The sequence below is a fragment of the Rhinatrema bivittatum genome, chromosome 3 (assembly GCF_901001135.1).
Source record: "Rhinatrema bivittatum chromosome 3, aRhiBiv1.1, whole genome shotgun sequence".
NCBI lineage: Eukaryota > Metazoa > Chordata > Amphibia > Gymnophiona > Rhinatrematidae > Rhinatrema > Rhinatrema bivittatum.
Window position 1 is genome coordinate 339,302,138 of NC_042617.1, and position 27,497 is coordinate 339,329,634.

At 43.4% G+C, this 27,497-nt stretch overlaps 1 protein-coding gene across 8 annotated transcripts in view; it reads left to right on the forward strand.

Annotated features, from left to right (window-relative positions):
- Positions 1–27,497, forward strand: part of ASCC3 (activating signal cointegrator 1 complex subunit 3) — a 1,498,074-nt gene that overhangs the window by 1,207,247 nt on the left and 263,330 nt on the right. For all 8 annotated transcript variants that reach the window (XM_029595357.1, XM_029595354.1, XM_029595356.1 and 5 more), the window contains one exon: positions 4,635–4,777. In XM_029595357.1, coding sequence (XP_029451217.1) covers positions 4,635–4,777 — 143 coding nt within the window. The remainder of the gene's footprint in view (positions 1–4,634; positions 4,778–27,497) is intronic.

The window sequence follows — 27,497 nt, forward strand, 5'->3', positions numbered from 1 at the left end:
ATGCAAGCATCCCATTTTTTCGGTTTCTGCCAGCGGCTTCTGCAATCAATTCTCAGCTGTTCTCACCACTGGGCTGACCACTGAGCTTTCCCTTATTCAAGCCTACCTGTGTCATCAGAAAACCCATGCATAATGATAAATGAGACCATGCCTCCAAGTCACTCAACAAGGGGATCTCTTGCTCTTGGCTGCCCCTGTTGACCTTCAAGGTGTCTCAAGTTCCCCTCATCGGACACATTCCCTCATGCCACAACTTTGTCCATCCCCCAGGCCTTCCGCTGAACATACTCTGTGGGTGGAGAGGAAGCGCCATCTTGACCACATGCATTTATGTCAGCCATCGCTTCTTCCGGTGCATCAAAACTACTCAAGGCACCATTAATAAACAAAGCAAGTCACGCTGGGTAAAATAGCAGAAACCATAATTGCTTTTCATGAAGGAGTTTCTTCACCTACACATATTCCTCGTGCTTTTTCTGAGTTGCATAACTGTAATCAGGGAATATCATGCTCTTACTTCCCTTAAAAGTCAGGTGACCCAGCTCACTCGCTTGTCGGAGTACTCACTCCCTTTCCTGAAACTTATGGAACTTGATAATAAAGGCTCATGGGGAAGTGTTGCCAACCCGACAACATTGATCTATCCTCAGCTTAGGATTGCCAAAAGTTGGGTTCAGCAACTCCTGCGGCATCCACTCCAAGAACTCCCTCACATTCGAGCCCTCAGACTTCTCGGATCCCAACCACCCTAATGTTGGAACGACGGGATCTGTCTTCCAGCTCTACTACCTTGTCCTCCAATGCCTTAACCTGCTTCTTGAGGGCTGCCAATTACTTTGCCATGGAGGACTCCCAGTCTTCCATGACAGACACCCGAAGTTTCAAGTCTTCCACCTGAGGGCACATATCATCCAGCCATGTTTTAATTTCAACCATGGAAGAGGACATCTGTCCCAGGTCCAAGCAACATCTGCTCGTAATTATTTTATTTCATTAAGAATTTGCATCATTGTAGCCTACTCTGCCAGCGCTTTCTGACCCTTGCACCACCTATCCTCTCCTTTCCCCCACCATACAAAACCTCTGACTCACCAGCCTCGTAAAAATCTGGGATAGGCCTTTCCACTGCGCTACAGGTTTAGCAAGAGCTCATCTTTAAAACAGTTAGTGGCTGCAGCTAATTTCCTCCAGAGAGGTAAATCCACTCTGTGTGAAGAAAGACACTTTTAATCCCAGAGATTTATGTCTCAGTAGTGGGGGGAAAGGGGTATATAAACTCTGGAAAGTGCAGATCTTCACTGATATACATCTTCCTCCATTGCTGCTCGCTAGCGCCCCCTCCTATTTTATATGTTAATTACCTTATGCTCAATCTAAAAACTTCATCTTGGATACCTCTGAGCTATGTCAAGATCCCTGCTTCATCTACTCTAGATGCTAGCCTTACTGTCATCATCCTTACTTTAAATATGATCTACTGTAAATATAATTCATTTGCAATTGTAAGTTGACTCACATCTATTGCTTTTATATTGTATTGTACCTGTATGTTTGATCTAAACTTTAATTGTAATCCACCTTGAGTCATTCTTGGAAAAAGGTACAATATCAAATGTTTATAAATAAATAATTTCTAGAGACAACATTTTAGGCATCTGGGCTGCACACTTTGCAAAGAGCTAGATACTCAAAGTGACGCTGAGTGTCAGTTAATTTAACTGGTTATTTTTGTCCAGATATTTGGCTGCAGCTAACATTGCAACTGATTAGCAGTTAATTTTGACTGGGCAAAAGTTTTGCAGCCTGCAGATTTGTCTGCTCAGATTTAGCTGGTTAACATTGAATATCACACTAACCGACTAAATTTGAAGACCCAGCTGCAGGCACACCTCATCCCAACCCCTTTCTTGTCCATCTAAATATGTGTATAGAGGGATTTTTTATAGGCTGATTTTAGCAGGTCAGAGAGAGGTTAATTTTTAAATGGTTAGATTTTTACAGTTAAAAGCTAATTCTAACTGCACATAAATGGCTTTGAAAATTCACTCCACGATGTCCAATGCTGGTACGTACATAGAAGCATTTGCAATAAGACTCTTGCAATAAAATATTAGCATGGGCTCACAAAAAATGTTAATATGCAGTATGCACATTTAAAGGCCACTTAATGTGTGATGCAAAAAGATTTAGCATGGGCAGGGTAAAAATACATTTCCCCAATAGAGTCCTAAATTGAGCATGCTCAGTATTCTTTCTCTCTTGACTCCTGCTGGCTTCCAAGTTGTATACAACTAAGTCAAGCAGATGATGCCTGCTTTTTTAATGCATAAGGAAAACGTGGGAAGGGTAATACAAGCCAGGTGAGGGGATCAAAGGAGAGTGGAGAGTTCCATGAGTGCGTGTTCAGAACCATCAATTTCTGTGTCACTAAGCATCTTCAAAGAGCAATGTGAGATGTGGATGGGGACAGAAGGGAGAATGCAAGGGGCAGACTCAAAGGAATCTGGCCACCTGTCTCAGAAGGGCACCAGCACCTCACAATTCCCCCCTCTACAACCAGCCTATTTACTGAGTTTTTTATTTGTATTCTACCAGTCCAGTATCGTTCTTGGTGGAGAGCAACCAAACATACACATGCAATATAGAAAAGGAAAATACACGTAAAAGAGTGGAGGAGGGAAAGGCTGATGCGTACTGGAGGCGGGGAAGGGGGGAAGAGTCTGAGTACCAGTGGGGTGGGGAGAGATGGTGAATATTGGTGTCAGTGATGGGGGGAACGACTGGTGAGTACTAGTGTAGTATGGGGAGAGACTGGTGGGTACTACAGTGACCGCCTCAGAACTCCCAGAAATGAACTCTGCCTGCAAACTAAGTCAGTTGGTCAGCTCAAAAAAAAACACTTCTTAGGCTCGGGCTGAAGTTCAGCCCCAAACCTCTGAATGCCTTCAGTAATCTTTGGTCAAAATAACAATGTCAATGTCAACCAAGACCTTTGTCCTTTAGTAACCCATTCTTTGGAAACACATTTGCCTTTTCTTTTTTTTTTGTGTCACTCTCTCCATATCTCCCCTGTCTTGCTATTATCCCGTGAAAACTTTCTTCTCACATTGGAGAGACGCTAGAGGAAGGACTTGAGGGTGCCCACTGACTGGTTACCTTCCCCCAGGAGGAGCCTCTCCACATAGGAGGCCCCCCTGCTTTTGTGATTAGCCAGGGTTGGGGCTGTTCCTAGATGGTTAAATGCCAGCAGTGATTCTGAGAATCATGCTAATTCCTTAGAGCATGTTTGTTTCAACACACGTATGAAACCTCTGTGTAGAGTAGTGCTTGTTGTGATGTATCTGCTTTGTTTGGGAAGACGCATTTGTGGTATGATCATGTGGCTATGTGTTAGAATTCCCTAGAAATAAAAAATCCTGTATGCGTGTTTTGTTTTGAAAAAGAGAAGTGTGTATGTATCCTGAAGAGCCTATGAATAGTGTCATTTCCTGTCCCTGGCCTAGCTTTTCCAGGCCCTCTGTTTTCAGTTATCTGAATACTTTCAAGAGCATGTTCAATTTATGATGATTACACTATTTTAGCTTCCCCTCAGCAAGTAAAGAGTAAGGTGTATGGCAAATATTGAATAACCCTCAGTAAATAGTATGGAGAAGAAGCATCCCACATTATTTACTAAGCATATGCTAAACCCTCACTTGCATGCTAATTTTAGCATGCTCATGTCTTTTTGGATCCCCTTTAATGTGCACAGTAAGTTCTTTCAGAATGTAAATCACTGAAAGAACTTACTGTGCACATTAAAGGGGATCCAAAAAGATCTACACGAAGGTCTTAAAGTACTTGCTAAACTACACGAAGGTCTTAAAGTACTTGCTAAACTTTAGTGCATAGGTTCCATAGTGAACTACTTTCTTAGGATCCATTATCGTTTCCTATTTTATATCTTTCTTTTAGATCGCTTCTTTAATTCAAGCTTACGAAAGTGAAGATTCATAGTTTCCTCAGGTTTTCCTACTATCATATTTATTTACTTATTTATTTATTTATTTGATTGGATGATCGCCACAGTTCAAAACCTAGCATTCATTGGTCATAAGAACAATAGGCACTATATCTTCTTTATTTTGCATTTTTGGGTACTATTTATTTCCCATCTTTTCCTCGAATGTTTTCTTAAACAACCCAAGTTTTCAGTTTACATTCTGTATTTCTCCAATTAATACTTTTTATTTATGTATTAATATTTGATATTCTGCTTTTTGTCAAACATACACGTTTTTTACTGTTTTCTCTCACTTGGTAATACTCCTCTTAATATAAGGCATGATAACTGTTTACCAGGTTCCAGATATGGTCTTGATGTGTCTTTATACAGTTATGTTTGGAAACCCTGTATATAAATGAAACAGCTACAGACTGAATTTAACAGCTTATTACAGAAAACCATTCCCGTCTGGGTAAAAGCATAAACTATTGGAAGACAAATCGTCTTTGGGTGTTTAACGCCTTATATATATCACATTTCATCCTTTGATACAAATTGCATACCCTGCCAGTTCAATCCAGTCTAGCTTGTGTTTGTATAATGCATATAGACTTTATTATGTACACATAAAAGTTTATTTATTTAACAGCTATTCGGAGCCATTCCCCAGCCAAGCCTGTGCTCATCTTTGTATCATCCAGACGTCAGACTCGGCTCACCGCTCTGGAACTGATTGCCTTTTTAGCAACCGAGGATGATCCAAAACAGTGGCTGAATATGGATGAAAGAGAGGTAAACGGCCCACTGCAGCTCGATGTGTTAATTGTATAGATTTGTTTGTGTCATTTGATATAGCTTGTCATCCTACTTTCCACAACAACAAAATCTCTTTTACAATTCATGAATTCAGCTCTCTAGCCCAACCTTTTGACTCTCACAAACTAATGAAACAGAAAACAGAACTTTTTTTTTTTTTTTTTTTTACAGAGCTATAACATCGCATCACCTCTGATGTTTTCAAGAGTCTAATAAAATTATCCCTGTCTAGAGCCAAACCAGAACATGTTCCTGTACACATGTTCAGCAATCAACAAAACCAGCATATAGAGAAACTAGTCATTTTTCCAGTAAGGAATATTGATTAACTCAGAAAACAAAAAACATACCTTACACACTGGAATTCACTTTTTCATATTACTGTAATTACAAATCTTTCCGTTTACTGAAGGCTTCCTTCAAGCTTGCACCTGTACAAAATCCTTAACAAATAAGGCCCTAATGAATAATGTATGGAGAGGTTACTTTATTTTCTTTACTATCCATTAGCTTGGGCTCGCTAAGCTGATAGGTAGGCTCAAGGGATAACTTGGAAGGAAGCCTGCAGATATGCAGATACAAAAAGAAAGCACAGATTAAATAAGCTTAAAGTAAATACAATTTATCTAGTGTGGAAGCAAATTTGGTCCATTGGAAAGCTGAATAATCCTAGAGTAAATGTTTCAGAGATACTGTAGTCTGTTGGCACCTCCTATTGCCTTTCTGATAGGTAGAACGTGACAGGAAGCCCTTGTGGACTTTCTCCTTACTGCTGTAGTTTAGGGCTGTTGGAAGAATCTGGAGCTTAATCAGAAAATGGAAAAACACTGTGCGATCCAGTGGAGAAATTTAGAATTCCATGGTTTTTCCATTTTGTATCCTCCCTTTGGAATTACTGATAGGGACTAACACACGATCACGAATTTATTGGGTCAGTAAGAGGCCAGCCCTCCGCTGACTTCTGGATGACATTCTTCTGTTTTTCAGGATGCATTCTCCATCACACTGTTGCTTTCCACTTGGCTGCCCTTGCTTTACTCTTTGATATAAGTAAACTGCAGAGTTACCAAGATCTGACTCCCGGTATTCATGAACACATGAGTGTACCTGCAGTACTTGTCAGTCAGCATTGAAATATACTTGTGTTTCTATTGAATATTGTATGCCAAGTAGTACTTTGATAAGATTTTATTGTGAATACATAATTCCTTATTGTCTTTTTGATAAAGTGATAATGCAGTGGAAGATTATAGATATTGAGCTATGAAAAGCCTTTGATAACACACACACAGAACCACTGGAGGAGTTACTTTTTTTTTTCTTATTACCATACTCAGCTGGAACAGGTGGTGTTTAAAATGATTTGTTTAGATAAGACTGGTGATATAAGAATGGGTAAAAACAACTTTGCAAAAGAAAAAAATACTTTTATCCCTGGATTAATAGATAAATGGAACAGAAGAGAATATTGGGAGTAGAGGATGCAAGGAAAGAAATATCATGAAATACAGGCATGTCAATAGTAAATTGATAGAGAAAGAAAAATAGGATTTTCAACTGGATTTGGAGATGCATCTCTACATGTTGTCAATAACTTGAGAGCAAGTATTGCCTCCTGCAGACTAAGACACAGCTGGAGCTCTAGTTATGGCTCTGTCTCTTTGCACATTTTAATCTTCGAGTTTGAAAGTCTTATTCATCTTACCTTATATCCATTCACCAATTTTCCAAATTCTTTTTTTGCGTATACAATCCTAATTGAAGAAGGCAGGGTTTTCTGCAGTATCTCTCATTTATTTATGTATTTATTTATTTATTTTAAGCATTTTATATACCGAGATATGTTGGGAACATCATCTCGGTTTACAGATAACTAAAAATAGCAAGAAGCTTCACAGAAGAACATTATAAGAAAAAAATAGAGGATAAACAAGACACTGTTAAAATGAAATGTCAGCAGTAAACAAGTTTATGGGAGAGGTAACTGAGAAGGGGAAATATTTACAAGTAATAACATGTGCATAAAGTGATACCTGTGCTTAATTCTCTCTTAATTTCTAAAAGGAGGTTAGGAACTCTTATTTCAGAATAGTTTGAAAGAAAAATCACCTATAATTTATGTGATCTTCAGTTTTTTGTCTGCTGTCTTTTTCCTGAGTAAACAGTTCTAGCTCTGTAGGGGATCTACAGCTACAGCTTTGGATATGGATTTTGAATTTAATTACTAGCCTTTCAAAAATCAAACTCAAGGTGAGTTACATTTCAGGAACAAAAGATATTTCTCTGCATTAGGCGGCTTATGATCTAAGTTTGTACCTGAGGCAATGGAGGGTGAAGTGTTTTATTGTGAGAGGAGCAATATTTGAACCCTGGCTTTCCTGGTTTTCAACTTCTTGCTCTAACTACTAGGCTAAATATATAGTCTCTTCTTTCCACCTCACCCACTCTGCTTCCTTTTCTTATATAATGACTGACCCTTGGGACAGAAACACCAGGCAGGCTTAACAGAAGACTTGGGGATAACCTGTATGGCATGGAAGTTACTACCCTTACAGAACACATGGGGTTAACCTGCACAGAGTGGCAGTTAGTACCACAAGCCACTTGCTGGACAAACTGGATGGGACTATTTGTTCTTTTTTTTTTTTTTTTTGCTGACATTTATTATGTTATGGTACTATGATATTTTCCAGCTGCCAGCCATAGAATATGACCAGCTGTGAGATTTTTCCTACTCCAGGAAAGTCTGTATTCTCTTCATGTTTTGTACTATTTGAATAGAAGAGAATCTAAGATCCCCATTTGTTCCCTCCAGCACCCTCCTTTCCCATGCCTAACCACAAAACACTGTAGTCAGCAATACTAGTTTGGTTGTTGGCCAACTAGAGGGTTGCCAACTGGCTGCAGATTTTCAGGACAGGTTAATTTAGTCCTAGTTGTACCTCATTGCATGCAGGGGCTTGTAGTTCTAATTTGCCTATTGTATTCCCTAAGAAAAGCCAAGACTACAAGTTCCTGCATGCAGTGAGGTAAAACTAGGACTGGATCAGACTGTCCTGAAAATCAGGAGTCAGTTGGCAACCCTAGCCAAATATGTAGCCTTCAGTTCCATAGCATAGCCTGCTAGACAGACTCGGCTATGTGAGCACCTGCGTTTCCACTAGTTCTAGAACATGTAGCCTGCCACTGAGTCCCAGCTACTAGTTTGATTCTATTATTACAGTATGATCTAAATAATTTGTAAAAGGGTCTAAAAAGGTTTTTTTTTAAAGACCTTTGAGATATTATGGCCTGTTGATTTATAATAATTTTTGCTGCTGATTTTAGATAAAGGAGGGGATGAGGGTTAGATTCGAGTTACGGTAAATTGCATATTTTGTATGTTGTGAGATTTATTACACATTATGCCTTGTCTCCCGATATGAAAGGTGGTGAGAGTTCGCCTGAGTACAGAGCGGAGCTTTTTCGAAGAAAGGGAACTCCGTGAGGAAACATTTAATTGAATAAAAATCTTTCCACGATGCTTGAATGGATGAAGAATTTGTTAATACATGTTTGGAAGTGTTTGTCAGTGTACGTTGAAACAGACATGATGGAGATCAAATGATCAAGTTGCTAGGGACGCTGAAGGGGATGGGAGGCAGATCATGTGATTAAGTGCCTAGTGACGCTGTAGCGGACGTGATAGAGAACGCCGTTTAGTCGAGACAGCAATAGCAGCGAACATTAATTAATAAATAAAAAAAAAATAAAAAAAAATAAAAAATAAAAAAAGAATATGAGAAAGAATATGGTGACTTGCCTTTTAACTCCGTGGTATATTGAATGCTAACAGCCGTGATTTTCGCAGAGTTTGCATATCTCAAAAGTAAATAACCAAAGGAGAAGACCGGACGTGGAAGGAAACTGGTTGGGATGACGTAGGTTCCGGTATAGGCTATAATAGGATCACTCGAGTTGGTGTGCCTTTCAAAGAGGGACGCGGCGTAAGGGAGCCGCGGCAATATTTAAAATTCGTGGTAATCGAGCCAAGAAAAGAGAGATGCAAGCCTCATATGTGCGGAATGGAAGCTCAGAAGTTTGCCTCTGAGACTGGATACGGAAGAAAATTCCCCTGAAGCAGAACCGTTGGTTCGAAACACGCGCGTGTCGGGTGACTAACCAAAATTGGCGAGATAAGTAGCTATTGTTTCTCCCGTATTTTTGGAGTATAGCATATGAAAATCAAGAGGATTATTGAAGAACTGATATGGGGCAGTTTTAATGTGCAAAAAAATGAAAAATTCCAACAAAAATATTATAATTAAAGTAAGGTGGCCTTGTACCTAATTAGGAGTCTGTTATATTATGCAGACCCTGTGAGCGAGAGGCCTACATACAATACTTGGCGTTAACTAGTAAATGTTGATAGTTTTACCAGTGGTACGATTGGGTTGATTTTTGTGGGATTAATTATATATTATACATTGTCTAGACTCAGAGCAACAATAATGTTGATAGTGCAATCAGTAAATAAATACCTACCATGATGCTTCCCAGACTTTCATGGATGTCCAATATAATCATGCCATTGCTGTTCCATGCAGTTACCTCAGTACCTTCGTATAAACTCAGAGCAGTCCTACATTACGGTTTTGTGCTAAACTGCCTCTCCATGCAAGTTACCCTAACCCCAATGCTTCATTACCATCCTCTTGCTTCAGGGATCTTCCATGTCTCTTGTGGAAGCTTCAGTGTTGCCTCTCTGTGTTCAGCTGTGTGGTTTAATGAGGGAAATCACCAGATTTAGGGTTGAAGTATAGTTTGCTAAAACAATATCTTGGGTACTTTTCTTTCTAGTACCACTGACATAAAAGTCTCCAAAAAGAAGATGGTTCAAGAAAGTAAAAGATGATTCCTCGATTTGTTTGTTTTACTTCATACTAGTCAAAGTCAGTGTAATCAGGAAGAAATCAAGAATATAGGGGATGGTATTAGGTATCAGGCAAGGACCATATCATTTTCTGAGGTATTTCCTGTTCATGGTAAGGTGAGTCAAATCTGCAATACTGCTATTAAGTTTAATGTTCACGTTTTTTACTTTGTTTTTATATTCCTATTTTCCTAGTTTGTAGACAGATGAACTCAGGGACCAGTAGGTTATGCTCTCCTGCTAGCAGATAGTCGGAGCAAGCTGACGTCACAGTATATATACTCCTGCAGTGACCCCAGCCTGCTAGTATTCTCCGTCTCCAGCAGATGGTAGACGTGCATCTCCCTATGGGGGATTGCTGTAAATTTTGAAAGGAGAATTTTATATTGAGAAACGAAAGCCCCACTCTCCTGTGGTGAAACCTAAAGGTCCCTCCCCCAGTTGAGAATTCCTGAGGTGATTTCCGTGGTCCCTCAGAGGTATGCCTTGGTCTGGTTGCCGGTTCCTGGCGTGGACTTAGCTGCTTGTACAGCTGAAAGGCAGCGGGTGCAGAAGGCCGAGTGCGGCAGTGACGACAGATGCCGCCCCCCCCCTGTAGCCGGAGACTGTCTCTGTACTCAGCCAGTAAGCGCTGAGCTCCGGTAAGTGCAAAAAAAAAAAAAAAAACAACTTTTACCTACACAGTTAGGTGGTTTTAGGCCTTCCTTTGGTCTCCGTGCTCAGCATGTCGTCCCAACGTTGTTCCCACTCCCATTGGGGTTAGGAGAATTGGGCAGCCTCGCAGGTTGAGCGGCCCAGGTGGGCTAGGCCCCGCGGTAGGCTTTTCTTGGTGTGCCACGTAGTAGGCCGCAGCTGTGTTTTTGCATGCTTTACTGCCCTCTATAGGATGTCTGTGTGCGCAGTGTGTTGGCTCTGCGCACACATTGTATGCGCCGTGCTAGGCGCGACCTTTGTGTGCAACATTTTTTTCTACATGGTGATACTCTGCAGTGGGTTGCACTAGTAATGCGTGCGTCTTGCCGCACTTATTGCTGGTCGCCTATAATTTGTGTGCGCAACTTTTATAAACATGAGCGCGCTGGTAAGCAAGAAGCCTAAGCTATCGTTGAACTTCTGTGTCAACATTCCAGTATCCAAGAAGTCTTTCAAAATCAATCATATCTTCCAGAAGAACACCAAATCTACACTTGCTCCATGAATGTTGTTACTTGTATTGATTCAATGTTGCTCATTGATAAACGGTGTTCCTATTTCCTGCTGTATAACTGGAGATATTCTGATTATTTTTGTAACTCCCGACCTTAAAAAAATACATACAAGTGTCCAAATTATTCAAAAAGCCCTGATAAAATCTTTCTTAATCACTTTCGCTATAAACTCATCAACTTTTAAATGAATCACAATTTAAACCACCTCAAAACTCATCAAACAGGCAACGGCAGATAGTCCTGCTATCGAATTAGTGCAAATAAAGGACCGACAAGCGCCTGCGGGGAGGGCCCCCCTAACAGGGCGCTTGCCGGCAGAGCGACTGCCCCCCCCCACTACCCCCACCCCACCCGTGGAGTCATCTTACCTCAGCGGCTGGGTGGAGGGGGGCTGGGTGGGAGCAACGCCGCGAGGGATGGAGCGCCGGAGCCGGCCGGAGACCTCGCGGACCGGTGCATCGAGGGCGATGACGTCATCGCGTGGGCGTGCGCAGGCGCGCGAATCCTGGGCCGGGGTCTCGCGGGACTTCGGGCGCGAATTCGGGCCCGAGGTCTCGCGAGACCTCGGGACTTAAAGGCAGGGCGAGCGCCAGACCAGGCCCTTTTCGCTGGCCGGCGCTCGCGTTTTGAACGGAGCCGGAGAGGACCTCAGCCGCGATCACGCGGTCGGATTTACAAAAAAAAAAAAAAAGCGAGAGAAATTGTCGGCAGGCACTCCGGGCGCCCCCCGACAGGACCCGGAGACCCGAAACGCCGATTTTAAAGGCCCAGCGGCTCCCGGAGCAGAGGAGGAGCCCGGGACACGTGGGGTGAGTCTCGTGGTCAGCCAGGATCGCACGACAAGCGGTCCCAGCGCAAGAGGAGAGCGGAGATCGCACGGATCGCACGGACAAGCGGTCCAGGCGCAGGAGGAGAGCGGAGATCGGGGTCTGGAGAGCACTGAGGCAGCTGGGAGCTGCCGGAGACACCCCGAGGCGAACAGAGGAACGTCAAGCCCTGCGCCTGCACAAGGACCCAGAAGGACCGAAGGAGCCCCTGGGGCACAGGGAAGACCACAGCGCTGAGCACCGCAAGTAGCAGATCTGACTACCGGGAAACGCAGCCATCCAGCCAGGATTCCAGAGACTGCATACTGAACTGTGAGTACTAACCTCGATCGCCCCCCCCCCCCCTCACGACCGTGGGCCGGCTTGCCTTTCACGGGTCTGGGAAGCGATATTGACCGAACGTCGAGGGGGCTGCGGATTGCGGGAGCCGAGGGAAGGCGTCGCCTAGCGTGCGTACGGAAATGGCTGGTAAAGGAGCAAAGACAGCCCCGGAACCGAGGCAGACAAGGGGGCGCAGCCGGCAGGCGAAGGTGGCGGAACCACAACCTGCGAGGGCAAGGAAGCCTGATGGTGATGGAGAGGGAGGCCAAGGCCGGGGAAAACGCCCTAGGACAGACAGAGGCAAGACACAAAGAAAGGGGCAAGCAGAGACCAGCAGCGGAGACAAGAGTGCGACAGAGAAGAACGCGAAGGGGCGGACACCGGCGGCGGACACCGTAGGTGGGGCGACGACCGGCGTTGCCGGGGACACGACCGGAACACTGCCCACGTCTGGACCGTACAGCACCCCACCATGGGGCTGGCCCGTCTGGCCCCCAACGGGGCCCTCTGGAGCAGGGGCAGCGTCATCAGCAATGCCAGTACAGGGAGCATACCCCTACAGCCATAATGCATGGCAAGCCTCAATGTACCCTCCATGGTGGCAGGTCCCACCTCCTTGGTACACACCAACAGCGGGTGGCAACGCTACAGCGGGAGTCCGCACACGGGGAGCGGAGGCCACCGAGCAGGTGGTGATGGAGAAGGACATACCCAGCGGGGAGGCCGGCACAGAGAGTAGAAACTGGCCCCCGACACCGCGGGAAGCGGAGGAGCGAGCCGAGGAGACGGGAAGGCATCGCGAAGCAGCGTCATCGGGAGACGCAAAAGGTGCCGGAGGCGGAAGCGGAAGGAGTTCCAATACCAAAACAATTATGGCAGATTGGAATGATACGGAATGGGGGTTGCTGAGGTCATCGGTTGCCCCAGCAACTTGGAAGGCATACTGCAAAGGGTTTTCTAGCGTACAAACATTCTTGCAAGGGCAGGGATGGCAAGGGGGGCGTATAGAGGGCAGGCTCATAGAGAGGTTAGTGGCATGGGCGAAGGAGGAAGGGATGTCCAGAGGATCGACAGTGAATCAACTGGCAGGTTTTGCATTCTTTGCAAAAGCGCAGGGCTTAGGTGACCCCATGGATAACTTCATGGTTAAGAAGCTGTTAGCCGGCTGGGCCAGAAGCACTGTATGGAAGGGGGACAAGAGGCGGCCAATAACCCATGAGATATTGGTGAGCCTATGGCACGCGGTAGCTAAGGTAGCATCGGAGGGATTCGAAGTGATTCTGTTTAGAGCTGCTTTCTGCATGGCTTTCTTTGCAGCCTTACGGGTCAGTGAATTGGTGGCAGCATCCAAAACGGATGAAGGAAACGATGGTATACTTCATGCCAACGTCACAGTCCAGGAACAGGGCATTACCATAAGGGTGCATAAATCTAAAACGGATCAGAGGGCAAAGGGGGTGGACATAAGGCTAGCAAGGGTGCCATCACAGGTGACCTGCCCGGCACAAAACATGGAAAATTACTTACAAATCAGACCACGGGGGGGCACCCACTTATTAATTCATAAGGACGGGGTGCCGTTAACCAAATTTCAGTTTGCGGCAGTACTGCGGAGGGTAGTGGAAAGCGTGGGTTTGAACCCGGAGGAATTCAGTACGCATTCCTTTAGAATTGGGGCCGCCACTAGTGCGGCACAGGCGGGCCTGCCCATGGAGGTGATCCAAAGGATAGGCAGGTGGAGATCAGCAGCAGCAAATAGGTACGTGAGGCAGGGAGGGGTTGAGAATGGTCAGTAACGAAAGAATTCATATCTCGCCCGCAAGGTCCATTCTCCCGGAGGAAGGTAGTATGGTTGGTAGGACACTCTTTCGTGCACTGGGCGGCTTGGCGGAGACCATACGGCACGCACCTGGGATTGGCACCGCGGGGAGTCGGTGTAACCTGGATGGGAATCCGAGGCATGAAATGGGGTCGATTGATCCCGGAATTACAGAGCAGCTTACGCGCGAGGCAAAAGCCGGATGTCATAGTTATTCATTTGGGAGGCAACGACTTGGGGGAAATTACAGCAAAACAGTTGATTGATGGTATAAAAAGGGATTTGGAAGCAATAAGGGAGATGGCCCAGGGAACAACCATAGTATGGTCGGAGATCATACCCAGGCTAAAATGGCAGGGTGACAAGCTATGGTGCAGAGGGCGCAAGAAGGTGAACAGGCAGATTGAAGTCTGGGCCCCGAAGATGGGCATGGCAACGATTCGGCACGACTGGGCAGATGAGCCATGCATAGGTCTGTATAGACCGGACCTGATACACCTATCGGATGTCGGGTACGACCTGTTCAACAATGCGATACAAGAGGCGCTGGAGCATGCGCTGAATGAAGTTGGGCCGCAGTAGGGGAATTGGGGGACCCATGGGGTTTGGGGGGGCCCGGGACAAGTGTAACACTGTCCCGGTCTGGTGGCGGGGGTACCCGAGTTAGGGGGGGGGCAGGAGGGGCCCGGAGGACACGATGGACAAACCGTGATCACAGGTGAAAGAAAGTGCGTAGAGGTGGGCGTGGGCTGCCCGGGCGATGGCCCCATGGCTTGGACATGGCGGGGGGCCGGTCAGAGCGTATGGCGGACTGGCTAAAATGGCGGACGCCGGTACGAAGCCCGGTATGGTAATATTTGACGAACGCACTAATACTCGGGTACCGAAAGTTTGGTTTTATATTAATAATTAATAAAAGCTGCGGCCTGTTTTCACCAATATTGGAGTATGTGTGGTTAATGGATGGTGGTAAGGTAAAGGGGGAAGGGGGAGAGAGCACGGCGGTGCAAGCTGCCACTGTTATAAAGGACCGACAAGCGCCTGCGGGGAGGGCCCCCTTAACAGGGCGCTTGCCGGCAGAGCAACTGCCCCCCCCCCCACTACCCCCCCCCCCCCCACCCGTGGAGTCGTCTTACCTCAGCGGCCGGGTGGAGGGGGGCTGGGTGGGAGCAACGCCGCGAGGGATGGAGCGCCGGAGCCGGCCGGAGACCTCGCGGACCGGCGCATCGAGGGCGATGATGTCATCTCGCTGCGGCGCGCGCAGGCACGCGAATCCTGGCCCGGGGTCTCGCGGGACTTCGGGCGCGAATTCGGGCCCGAGGTCTCGCGAGACCTCGGGACTTAAAGGCAGGGCGAGCGCCGGACCAGGCCCTTTTCGCTGGCCGGCGCTCACGTTTCCACCCACCCACCCAACTAAGAGCAAGAGAGGGGGGACGAGGGACATTAAGCAGGAGATAGTCAGAAGATAATGTTAGCAAGAGAATTGCCAAATGTACAATTGTCGCAGTAATCAGGGTTGGCGGGGGTACCCGAGTTAGGGGGGGGCCAGGAGGGGCCCGGAGGACACGGTGGACAAACCGTGGTCACAGGTGAAAGAAAGTGCGTAGAGGTGGGCGTGGGCTGCCCGGGCGATGGCCCCATGGCTTGGACATGGCGGGGGGCCGGTCAGAGCGTATGGCGGACTGGCTAAAATGGCGGACGCCGGTACGAAGCCCGGTATGGTAATATTTGACGAACGCACTAATACTCGGGTACCGAAAGTTTGGTTTTATATTAATAATTAATAAAAGCTGCGGCCTATTTTCACCAATATTGGAGTATGTGTGGTTAATGGATGGTGGTAAGGTAAAGGGGGAGGGGGGAGAGAGCACGGCGGTGCAAGCTGCCACTGTTATAACTTTTTCATTATGCGGTCTGTCAACAAAAGAAATTTAAAAGGTTTTATTAAATTACTTCACATTTGAGGATTTGGAAAGTAGGGCTATTAAAGCCGAACAAGCGCTTGCAGTATTAAACCCACAAGTAAATGTGATATATAATACCAATACTACTTTCATTAAAGACAATTTGGCAATGCACAATCAAATAGAAAGTTTGGAGAACGAACTTAGATCATTTAATTTGAGGTTATTGAACTTCCCTAAAACTCGATTGTTATCAGTTGTCGAATTGTTTAATAAATATGTTGTGGAGATATTGTCCTTTGAGAGTAATAAGGTTCCAGTATTATCTAGATTGTATTATTTACCTAATAGAAGAGTGCTCCAAGTTCCAGAGGGGGGTACAGATATATTAGGTAGTCCAGGAGTCTCCACATTTTTGGAGGACTCCATGGATAACGTACATACAAGAGCCACTTTGTTGGTCTCTTTTTCTTTAAAAAAAGATAGAGACTTATTTTTTTCAAAATATTTTCAAGTAAAAGATTTCATATTTTGCGGGCAGAAAATCCAGATTTTTCCGGATGTCTCGCGTGCTACCCAAGCACGTAGAAAACAATTTTTGAATTTAAAAAAACAAGCTCTCGATCTGGGAGCTAGTTATTTCTTGAAATTTCCCTGCAAATGTTATATTACTTACCAGAATAATAAGTTTATTTTTACTGACCCCACTCACTTGGATCGCTTCTTAAAGGACAAATCACCAAGTGAAGTTTTGAATGTTTAAGGAGTTAAGGTTGCAAAAAGGAAAAAAAAAAAAGTGCAGCATGTAGGATCTCCTCCCGTACCCCTTGATGTGGACTTGACTATGATTCTATAATGAAGAGTATAAATGTGACCTGCTTAAAGGTTAAAAATGTTTCTTGTATGCCTTGATTATTGCATTTTGTAAATAAATGTTATAATTAATAAAACATAAATAATAAAAAAATTACTTCACATTTCTCTAACCAAGAAAAATTATAAACTTCTACAAATGTGAACGATTACTTACCCATCCAATCATTCTGTATGTGATTCCCTGCACTACTCACAGAGCTGAAAAACGTGGTTGCGCATTGTGTTTAACTCCTCCCTTTTGAATCCTAACCAATCTTCGCTAAAAGTGGCACCAGAACTTTGATCTCAAAGATTCTAAAACTTTCAAACATGCCCTACTTAGCATGTGCAGCTGTAGTTATTACCCTGCCCCTAGGCAGAGTCCCTCAGTCTCTTTTTTTCCTGCGGGAGCTGTGTGTCATGATATTCAGCTTTGCTCTCTCCTCACAGTTTTTGTATGTGATTTTTTTCTAGGGCTGCAGCTGTTTTACCTTTTGGTATTTTATTTCTTTTCCTTTTTTCCTCTTCTTTCCACTGTCTGCTAGCCACATGGTGGGCCTTAGTCGCTGTGCAGCCTAGCAAAGTCTAATACTATACCTTATTAAAGAGATTCTAAACTGTAGTTGCAGTATTTTGTGTCTTCTCCTTTCTCTGTCTGTATTGTGTACCTTTGTCATGTGCTGGCAAGACTGACAGAATGCAGTCCGTGGGTGATCCATGTAGGCCACTGAGCCTGGGGGACTCATCTGAGTTCTACCCAGGCAGGAGCTCCATGTTTTTATTACGGGATAGCCGCCATTATCGCGGCTCGCAGCAATAATGGCATCTAGTATTGTGAGTGATACAACGAGAGCTTTTCTCACACGCACCTACACAGCCCTGCTGGGTAAAAAAAAACAAAAAACAAGTTTCTTACCTGTCCTATTTTCCTAAATCTTCTATGTTAGGGGGAAGTTTACTAGCAGTGGGATACTGGCTGCTTCACTGGCCCATTTACATGATGGAAAGGAAAATTGGTTCTTACCTGCTAATTTTTCTTCCTGTAGTACATAAGAACATAAGAAATTGCCATGCCGGATCAGACCAAGGGTCCATCAAGCCCAGCATTCTGTTTCCAACAGAGGCCAAAACAAGCCACAAGAACCTGGCAATTATCCAAACACTAAGAAGATCCCATGCTACTGATAGAATTAATAGCAGTGGCTATTCCCTAACTAAACTTAATTAATAGCAGGTAATGGACTTCTCCTCCAAGAACTTATTCAATCCTTTTTTGAACCCAGTTATACTAACAGCACTAACCACATCCTCTGGCAACAAATTCCAGAGCTTTATTGTGCGTTGAGTGAAAAAGAATTTTCTCCAATTAGTCTTAAATGTGCCACATGCTAACTTCATGGAGTGCCCCCTGGTCTTTCTATTATCCGAAAGCGTAAATAACCGATTCACATCTACCCATAAGAAAACATAAGAAAACTAAAGGTCCATCAAGCCCAGCATCCTGTTTCCAACAGTGGCCAATCCAGGCCATAAAAACCTGGCAAGTACCCAAATACTAAGTCTATTCCATGTTACCATTGCTAATGGCAGTGGCTATTCTCTAAGTGAACTTAATAGCAGGTAATAGACTTCTCCTCCAAGAACTTATCCAATCCTTTTTTAAACACCGCTATACTAACTACACTAACCACATCCTCTGGCAACAAATTCCAGAGTTTAATTGTGCGTTGAGTAAAAAAGAACTTCCTCCAATTAGTTTTAAATGTGCCCCATGCTAACTTCATGGAGTGCCCCCTAGTCTTTCTACTATCCGAAAGAGTAAATAACCGATTCACATCTACCCGTTCTAGACCTCTCATAATTTTAAACATCTCTATCATATCCCCCCTCAGCTGTCTCTTCTCCAAGCTGAAAAGTCCTAACCTCTTTGGTCTTTCCTTGTAGGGGAGCTTTTCCATTCCCCTTATCATTTTGGTAGCCCTTCTCTGGACCGTCTCCATCGCAATTATATCTTTTTTGAGATGCGGCGACCAGAATTGTACACAGTATTCAAGGTGCGGTCTCACCATGGAGCGATACAGAGGTATTATGACATTTTCCGTTTTATTCACCATTCCCTTTCTAATAATTCCCAACATTCTGTTTGCTTTTTTGACTGCCGCAGCACACTGAACTGACGATTTCAATGTGTTATCCACTATGACACCTAGATCTCTTTCTTGGGTAGTAGCACCTAATATGGAACCTAACATTGTGTAACTATAGCATGGGTTATTTTTCCCTATATGCATCATCTTCCACTTATCCACATTAAATTTCATCTGCCATTTTGATGCCCAGTTTTCCAGTCTCACAAGATCTTCCACAGTTTATCACAATCTGCTTGTGATTTAACTACTCTGAACAATTTGTATCATCTGCAAATTTGATTACCTCACTCATCGTATTTCTTTCCAGATCATTTATAAATAAATTGAAAAGTATGGGTCCCAATACAGATCCCTGAGGCACCGTCAGAGACCTGCATCGCTGGCGAGAGCCTCCCAGGCTCATGGCACCTGGCTGACTTCCCCCCGCCATGCTCCCTGAAGGGCCCTCCCCATCGGGGAGGCATCGGGAGCTTAGGCCGTCGCATGAGAGACGTGCGCATGCATCTCAACAAGCTGTGCAAGCCATCCCATCTGGCATTGAAGTTAGCACCGGGCAGGGAGAGAAAAAGGCATTAGAGGAATGGGGAGAAACAGACAGAGCCACCCGAATGAGAAGATAGAGCCGGAATCGGAAACGTGCTTTCTCACAGCAAACCCTGACTGCTCTGAAAAATCTCCTTCCTCTTTACTTTTTTTTTTTTTAAACTAAAACTTTAATAAATAAAGAAGGGAGCACTTCCCTTAAGAATGGCTGCAGGCTCCATCCGTCCCTCAGGGTGAGTGAGCCGGGGCCCCCCCAGCTTTCAGCTCTATCTGGTGAAAAAAGGGAGCGAGCTATAAAAGGGTCTTCGAGCCCCTGCTTGTCCGCCTCAACCATCAGGGAGGATGGCCCACCAAGACTTAGCAACCCACTGGGAGGCCAGCACTGCTGAAAACTGCAGTTCTATACTATTTTTTTTTTTTTTTTTTGTAACTCAGACGGCAGGCTTTGCACTTCCACCATCTGCTGGAGACAAAAATAGTGAGGGACTGCAGGTGGCAGCTCATGTTAAGTGTCAGTAAAACTTTCTTTGTCTCCATCTGCCGAAGGGGAGTCAAAACACAGCAGTCTGGACTGATCCGAGTACATACAGCAAAGCATGATTTGCGCACATGTACATTTCAAATATGGCACAGATTATATGCGCTTTCAGCCTATTTGATACCATGCATGCATAAACACACGTATATAATACAATGGCCGGGCCATCATAACATAAGCGTGTATATGTGAGCATGGTATCAAATAGGCTGAAATGTGCGCGCACAACTGGCAGTGTCTACCGTTGAGCACACGTGTCCGTGTACGTGCATTCATGGTCGTGCTTAACTGCCATCTGTACCGCATAAGAGGGGGAATTTTATAAGGGATGTGTGCCAGCGCCATTACTAGTTTTCCCAGTTCACCCAGTTAAGGTATATGACTTCCAAACTCCCCTAGTTTGTCTTTCTTTCCCCCTGTTAACCTCAATCCGTAATAGTCCACTGACTAGCCTAGAATTTTTCTTTCAATTTTACATACCTTCGATAGCAGTAGTAAAATTACAAGGCAGGGGACTCCAGCAGGTGCCTATGGGTTTAAGAATATACACATACATCTATTCACCTCCCTCAACTTGCCTACACCCATCCCTTTTTCACGTGTGCATAGCGGGAGATATGCTGGTACTTGGGCGTTGAAAACCTGTTCTGCACATACCAACCTGGTTTGGACACACGACAATCTATTGCACGCAAACAGCAATACTGCATCTCGTGATTTTTTCATGCGCGATGCTGAATGGCAAAAATTTTCCTGACCATGCCCCTTTTTTTATCGCGACCGCTAACGCATCATATTCCCACGATAAATATAGCTATTTGATGAATCTAGGCCTAAATTTGTACCTGAGGCAGTAGAGGATAAAGTGACTTGCCCACGGTCATCTAATATTTTTAATATTTTTATTCCGCAGTCATGTTTGATACTAGATAATTACAGAAGTTAATGAATGGATGTCATGAAATGCTATGAGGTAGATTTTAAAAGCCTTACACACGTAAAAACGACCACATACATGCCTGAGTGGTCCATGCGGGAGTTTCGCGAATTTTAAATAGCCAGGAAGGATGCACATACATTCATGTACACGTGTCCAGAAAAAGTAGGTGGAAAACGGGCAGGGCATGGATATTCCAGAGGCGGGGCAAACACTGACACGCTTAACCCGTAATTTTCCTTACAATGCTGCGTATTTTGAGTGTCAGGCTGAGCCCTATAAAGATTCTCTCTCTCTCCCCCCCCCCCCCGCCCTGCTTTAGATATGTGTGTTAAGTCTGCAGACATATGCGCGAGAAGAGTATTTTAAAACCTACATGCATTCTTTATAAAATAACACGTATCTTTGCGCACAGCGAGATACACGCATTTATTGGTGCTCACGCTGCCCTTTGAAAATCTACCTAATAGGTTTTAAACCTAATTAAAACAGAGTTTCTATAATTTCTAGAAAACCTAGAACACCAGGCTTTGTAGAACTGTTATTCCAGGGTGTTCAAATTAAATGTTCTGACCAAATTCATAACCTAGAGATTAAGTTTTATTCTAATCTGAGTTACGTACTTCAAATTAGATCAGCCTTTTTTAATGGTTACTTTAAACTATAACTGTTACGCCATTTCTAGAAGAAAACTATTTTCAAATGATAGTTCAAATTTATTTATTTATTTATTTATTTAACATTTCTTATATACCGATGTCCGTTCGCACATCGCATCGGTTTACAGTGAACAAAAAACCATTGGGCGGAGCCCTTACAAATAACAGATAATATGGTAGCTAGGTAACATATATAAAAGAAAAAAAAAAAAAAATTTTTTTTTGGAAGGAGCTCTTACATTAAATACAAACATCAAAGAGGAAATGCTAAGGGTATATGCTAAGGGATTGAGCTCTAACAGAACCTATATACAGATTATTGCACAGTACAAAATCATCAGGCAAAAAGGCGTTCATACCAGGATATCAGATAAACAATTAGTAAGGGGCAGTTAAGTAATGGGGGGTGAGATGGAGTAAGCTTGCTGGAAGAGCCATGTTCTAAGTTTCTTTTTGAAGGCTGGGGTATAGTTTTAAGTTTCTTTTTGAAGGCTGGGGTATAGGTCTCAATGCGAATATCATGTGGCAGTGAGTTCCATATGGTTGGGCCGGCAAGGGAAAAAGCTCTGTTCATGGTGGAGGAGAGTTTAAAAGGTTTGATAGATTGGGCATGGAGTGTTCCTTGGAGTGCAAGACGGGTGGGTCTCTTGGAGGTACGGGGTAAGAAGGGGGGGTTAATCCAGTTGAGGTTGGAGTTAATTAGACTCTTGTGTATGATCGAGAGAGTTTTATAAAGAATTCGTGACTGTATAGGGAGCCAGTGTAATTGAATAAGTGTGGGGGTGATGTGATCTCTTTTCTTTGTGTTTGTCAATATCCGAGCGGCGGCATTCTGTAAGAGTTGGAGGGGTCTAGTGTGTATTGCAGGAATGCCAAGTAAGAGCGCATTACAATAGTCAATCTTAGATAAAATAATAGCTTGGAGGACAGTGCGGAAATCATTGAAATGAAGTAAGGGTCTGAGTTTCTTTATTGTTTGCAGTTTAAAGTAGCAATCCTTTAAGATGGATTTGATGAATGGTTTGAATGAGAGGTGATTATCAATAATGACTCCTAGGTTGCGAGTGTGTGATGGGAAGTTGGTGGCAGAGTAGGCAGGAGGGATGTCTGGGAGCGGTTGCTTATTGGATATGATTAAAAGCTCAGTTTTGTTTGAATTAAGAGCTAGATGCATGTCCTTTAGGAGTTGGTTGATAGAGGAAAGACAGGATTCCCAGCTGTGTAGAGCGGTTTGGATGGTGTCTGAGAAAGGGAAGATGATTTGTACATCATCAGCATAAATAAAATGTTTGATGTGTAGATTAGTAAGAAGCGTAGTGAGGGGAAGCATGTATATATTGAAAAGAGTAGCAGAGAGAGAGGACCCCTGGGGAACACCTTGGGGGAGACTGATGGGATCAGATTGGTTATTGTCCATAGTGACAGTGTAAGTACGATTTTGAAGATATGATTGAATCCAATCAATGGCTTTGCCAGTAATCCCAATATTTCTAAGTATGTTGAGTAGGACATCATGATTAACAGTGTCAAACGCAGCTGATATGTCAAGTAACGCAATAAGGTAGGATGACCCTGAGTCGGTTCCTTTGATAAGGGTATCGTGTAGGGAGAGGAGAAGTGTTTCAGTACTTAAGTGCTTCCTGAAACCATATTGGGTAGGAGGGAGGATGTTATTCTGCTCAAGATGATCGGAAAGGCGTGAGTTCACTAGCTTTTCAATAACTTTAGCTAGGAGGGGTAGGTTGGACACTGGTCTGTAATTAGAGAGGATGGTGGGGTCAAGGTTGGCTTTTTTGAGTAGGGGTTTTACTATGGCTTGTTTCAGAAAGTCCGGGACAATGCCATGTTCTAGGGAGCAGTTAAGGATATTCGAGAGGGGTTTGGCGATCACATTGTGAATAGAAAGTAGGAGTTTAGAGGGGATCGTTTCGGAGGGATGTGTGGAGGGTTTCATTTTCTTAAGTATGTTCTCTACTTCCAGGGAGGATGAGGACTCAAATGAAGAGAGGGAGCTAGGGGAGTTGATAATGGGAAGAAAGATATTGAGGTTGTTGTGTGAGAACTGTGCTGTGATGGAAGATACTTTGTTTTTAAAAAATTGCGCTAATTCATTGCAACGATTTGTGGAGGATATAGTCGATTGTTGTGTGTGTATGGGAGAAGTAAGGTTAGCAACCATGGTGAACAAAGCCTTGGGGTTGTATTGCAGACCATTTATTTTATTGGCGTAGTATTCACGTTTGGAAAGTTGGATAGAATTTCTGTAATCATGCATGCGTTGGTAGTAGAGGGTTTTGGTTGCGGGGGATTGGTGTTTACGCCACGATCTTTCCGTGGCTCTGAGTTGGATTTTGAGATTTCTGAGGAAAGGAGTGTACCAGGGTTTCTTATTTTTTCTGTATGGGTTGATGGATTTTGTTATCAGGGGGCAGTGTTCATTGGCAATGCTGCGTGTGCAGTTAACCCAGGAGGAGAATGCATTATCTGTAGATGATAGATCAATTTGTTTGTCTAAGTCTGAACAAGCTAACGTGATGGTTTCTACATCACAGGATTTGCGAAAATTGAAGGAAATGGGCTGCTGGGGTGTGGACAAGGGGCTTTGGGGGAGTGAAAGCTTGGTCTCGATCAAGGAATGATCAGACCAGGGTACAGTTGTACATAGAGGGGGACTGTTCACGCTGAAGGGGGAGTTGATAAAAATCAAGTCAAGGGTGTGGCCAGCCTTGTGTGTGGGGGAGTTTACTATCTGTTGGAAGCCCATAGCTTCAAGTGAGGCCAGACACGCTTCACAGGCAGGTGTTTGAGGTGAGGCATCGACGTGTAAGTTGAAATCTCCTAGGAGGATTGTGGGTAGGTCTGGTGAAAGTGAGTTTGCAAAGAATTCAATAAGGGGTGACGATAGACTACTGCAATTCTTTGTGTGCAGGATTACCCAAAATGTGTATACGCACTCTGCAAATCTTACAAAATCCTGCAGCGAGATTAATCTCAAAAACTTCAAAATTTGAGCTTATTACACCATTTCTGCAAAGTCTGCATTAGCTACCCATATCCAGCACATACAATTTAAAACAATAATTCTGGTTTTTAAGGCACAACAAGAAAATGTGCCAAAATTCTAAGCTTGTAAAGAAATATGTTCCCACTCGAATACTGCGATCATTATCACAACATCTACTTGAAATCCTAAATTAAAGAGGCCCATCTTCAAGAGACTCGCAATCGGCTTTCTCCATCATTGGCTCCACTTTGTGGAACTTTCTACCAGAGTACCTAAAAATAACAACAGATCTAAAAAAAAGTTTTGAAAGAAACTGAAGGCATTCTTATTTATAGATGCATTTGGCAATTGTGGGGACTGATTTTATTATGTTTTATTTTACCTCAGTTTTATCCTATTTGGTTTAAATGTTAGATAACAGAATTGTATTATTGTATTATTGTGTTGTACTATGTGCTAATCTGTACTACACTTAGCATGCACTCATTATAGGTGTCTTATAAATGTCTAAATAAAGAAATAAATAAGCAGCAGCAGGATTTTGAACCATGGCTTCTCTGAGTCACAGCCAACTGCTGTAAACACTAGGCTGCTACTCATGTACATACTTTTGAATTTTCAAAAATATGCATGTTGTATTTGCTGCGAAAAGTGCCTGAAAAAATTAGCAGATGCAAATGTATGTAGGTACTTGTCCTGGGATAAGTTATAATATTAAAGTAAGCACATACTTAAATTTTGAAAGTTATGTATTTATTAAATTTTAACATTAAAAATATTGTAATTACAAAGAAATATTACCACGTGCATGAATATTAAAGGGAAAAAAAGAAAAATACTAAACATTAAATCACAGAAGGTGTCCTCAAATCCAAAAATTGTAGAGAAATATGGCACAGAATTTAGTAGAAACAATAAACTTTTGAATTAATACTCCTCATGTACATAAATGCATCTGAATTACCTGTGAATATCCTTTTCAACTAATTTTATTAGTAAGAAATCTTTTTAATTGAACTGCTTCATCAAAACAAATTTATTCCTCTGATATACCACCATACACAGGGGAATTTAATTAAAAAAAAAAAAAGATGTTCCCAATCTTAATACCTGCGTTGTTAACTCAACAAAAGCTTTCCTCTCAGCTTGGGTATGCTTACATAAATCAGGAAAAACATTTACCCTTTCACCCAACAAAGGAAGGGATCTGTTCTTAAAAAAAATGTTTCATGACTACTTTTCTATAAATTTCTAAGGCAAAATAATTCATTCAAAAGCCCTCTAGCTATAGTCTCTTCCTGAGATGATTCTAGTTAAGTAAAAATCCAATCTATCAGTTCAATATTCCCTTCCTGCACGCCTGAAGATCATTTTTGTAAAGGAAGATAATATGCTTTACTGTATATACTGGTAGAATATTATGAGGCAAGATATTCAAATTTTCAAATATTTTTTAAACATAAATGCTATGTAACTAACATTTTCCTAGGGAAATTCAAAAAGTGTAGGTTCTTATATCTGGAATTATTTTAAAGATGTTTGACACTAGCACAAAGAGATGTTATCTTTAACTTACACTGCATTAGAGGTTTGGAGATCAGAAATCTGATTAGAAAAATTCCCAACAGAGCTCTGCGTTTCTCCAAAAAGAACCATAAACTTCCAAATTTAGAAGAAGCATTACCAGAGAACTTACGTGACTGAGACACAATCTTCTAAAATAGCTTCCATTCTTTGTAAAGATTGTCCCAGATCTTCTAAAGACGTGCTTATGTACAGAACCAACTTGTCTCTCTTTAAGTCAGGGAATTGCAACTGAAACCCATTTGGAGAAGTTGATCAGCAATTCCCCTCTACCTCCCATAATAGCACTCTTGCCGGTTACTGCATGATGGAAAGATTAAGAGAATGAATTTCAATGGTGCATATCAGGTACACCTTCATACAGAGAATCAGAGTGGCTGTTAAACTGAGGCCCATGCAGAGAGAACCAGCAGGTGATGGTGGCAATAGAGGAATTCGATTCTCGGGTCTAAGAGAGCAATAAATGCTCCGAGATGATGACATAATCTCTATTGCTGATGTCCCTCCAAAGGCCATCCTGAAAGATGACTAACTGATATGGCTAATGGATCCAAGGGCTCTGTCATGGATGTCAATGTCTCCGAGAGGAAGGACATACTTTTACCCTTTCAATTCCTGCCCATTGACAGCAAGAAATGTCAAGGGGACCAAAACCCAACTGCTGAAATTCTTAAAATGGTACCCACAGCCAAACTGGAATTCTTCCACTCGCTCTCAGGGTGTGTCTCAAAGGAATCACAAGGGTGTGCCCCTTTGGCAGCATGCTGACAATTGTGTACTGTAGAGTGAAGATTTTATGGAGGAACCAGTCGCATGTGATAACATAAGTGAGGGGTACAAATACCTTCACTTCCAACACAAGATAAGCGATGGGAGCAGCAGATGGTTTCTTCACTACAAGCTGTGGTTCCTTTACGATGACACCAGGTCCTTCCTACTTTGAAAGTTAGGGCATAGTCCATGGATGAAAAGCACTTATGTGGACAATCTAAAAATTACCACTATAAAGTATAGTTCTCACAGGACAAGCAGGATGGTAGTCCTCACATATGGGTAACATCACAGGATGGAGCCCAATCACGGAACACTTTTGTCAAAGTTTCTAGAACTTTGACTGGCACCTACTGGGCATGCCCAGCATGGCACTAACCCTGCAGCCAGCAGGGGTCCCCCTTCAGTCTTCTTTTTTCCGCGCAGCAGTAGTCACGCGGTTAAGGAGCTCCGCAGAGAAGGAAGGAAGGCAAAAGGATTACCGGCATGATTAAAAGATGAGGTGAAAGAGGCCATTTTAGCCGAAAGATCTTCATTCAAAAATTGGAAGAAGGATCCTTCAGAAGAAAATAGGATAAAGCATAAGCACTGGCAAGTTAAATGTAAGACATTGATAGAGCAGACCAAGAAAAAATTTGAAAAGAAGTTGGCCATAGAGGCAAAA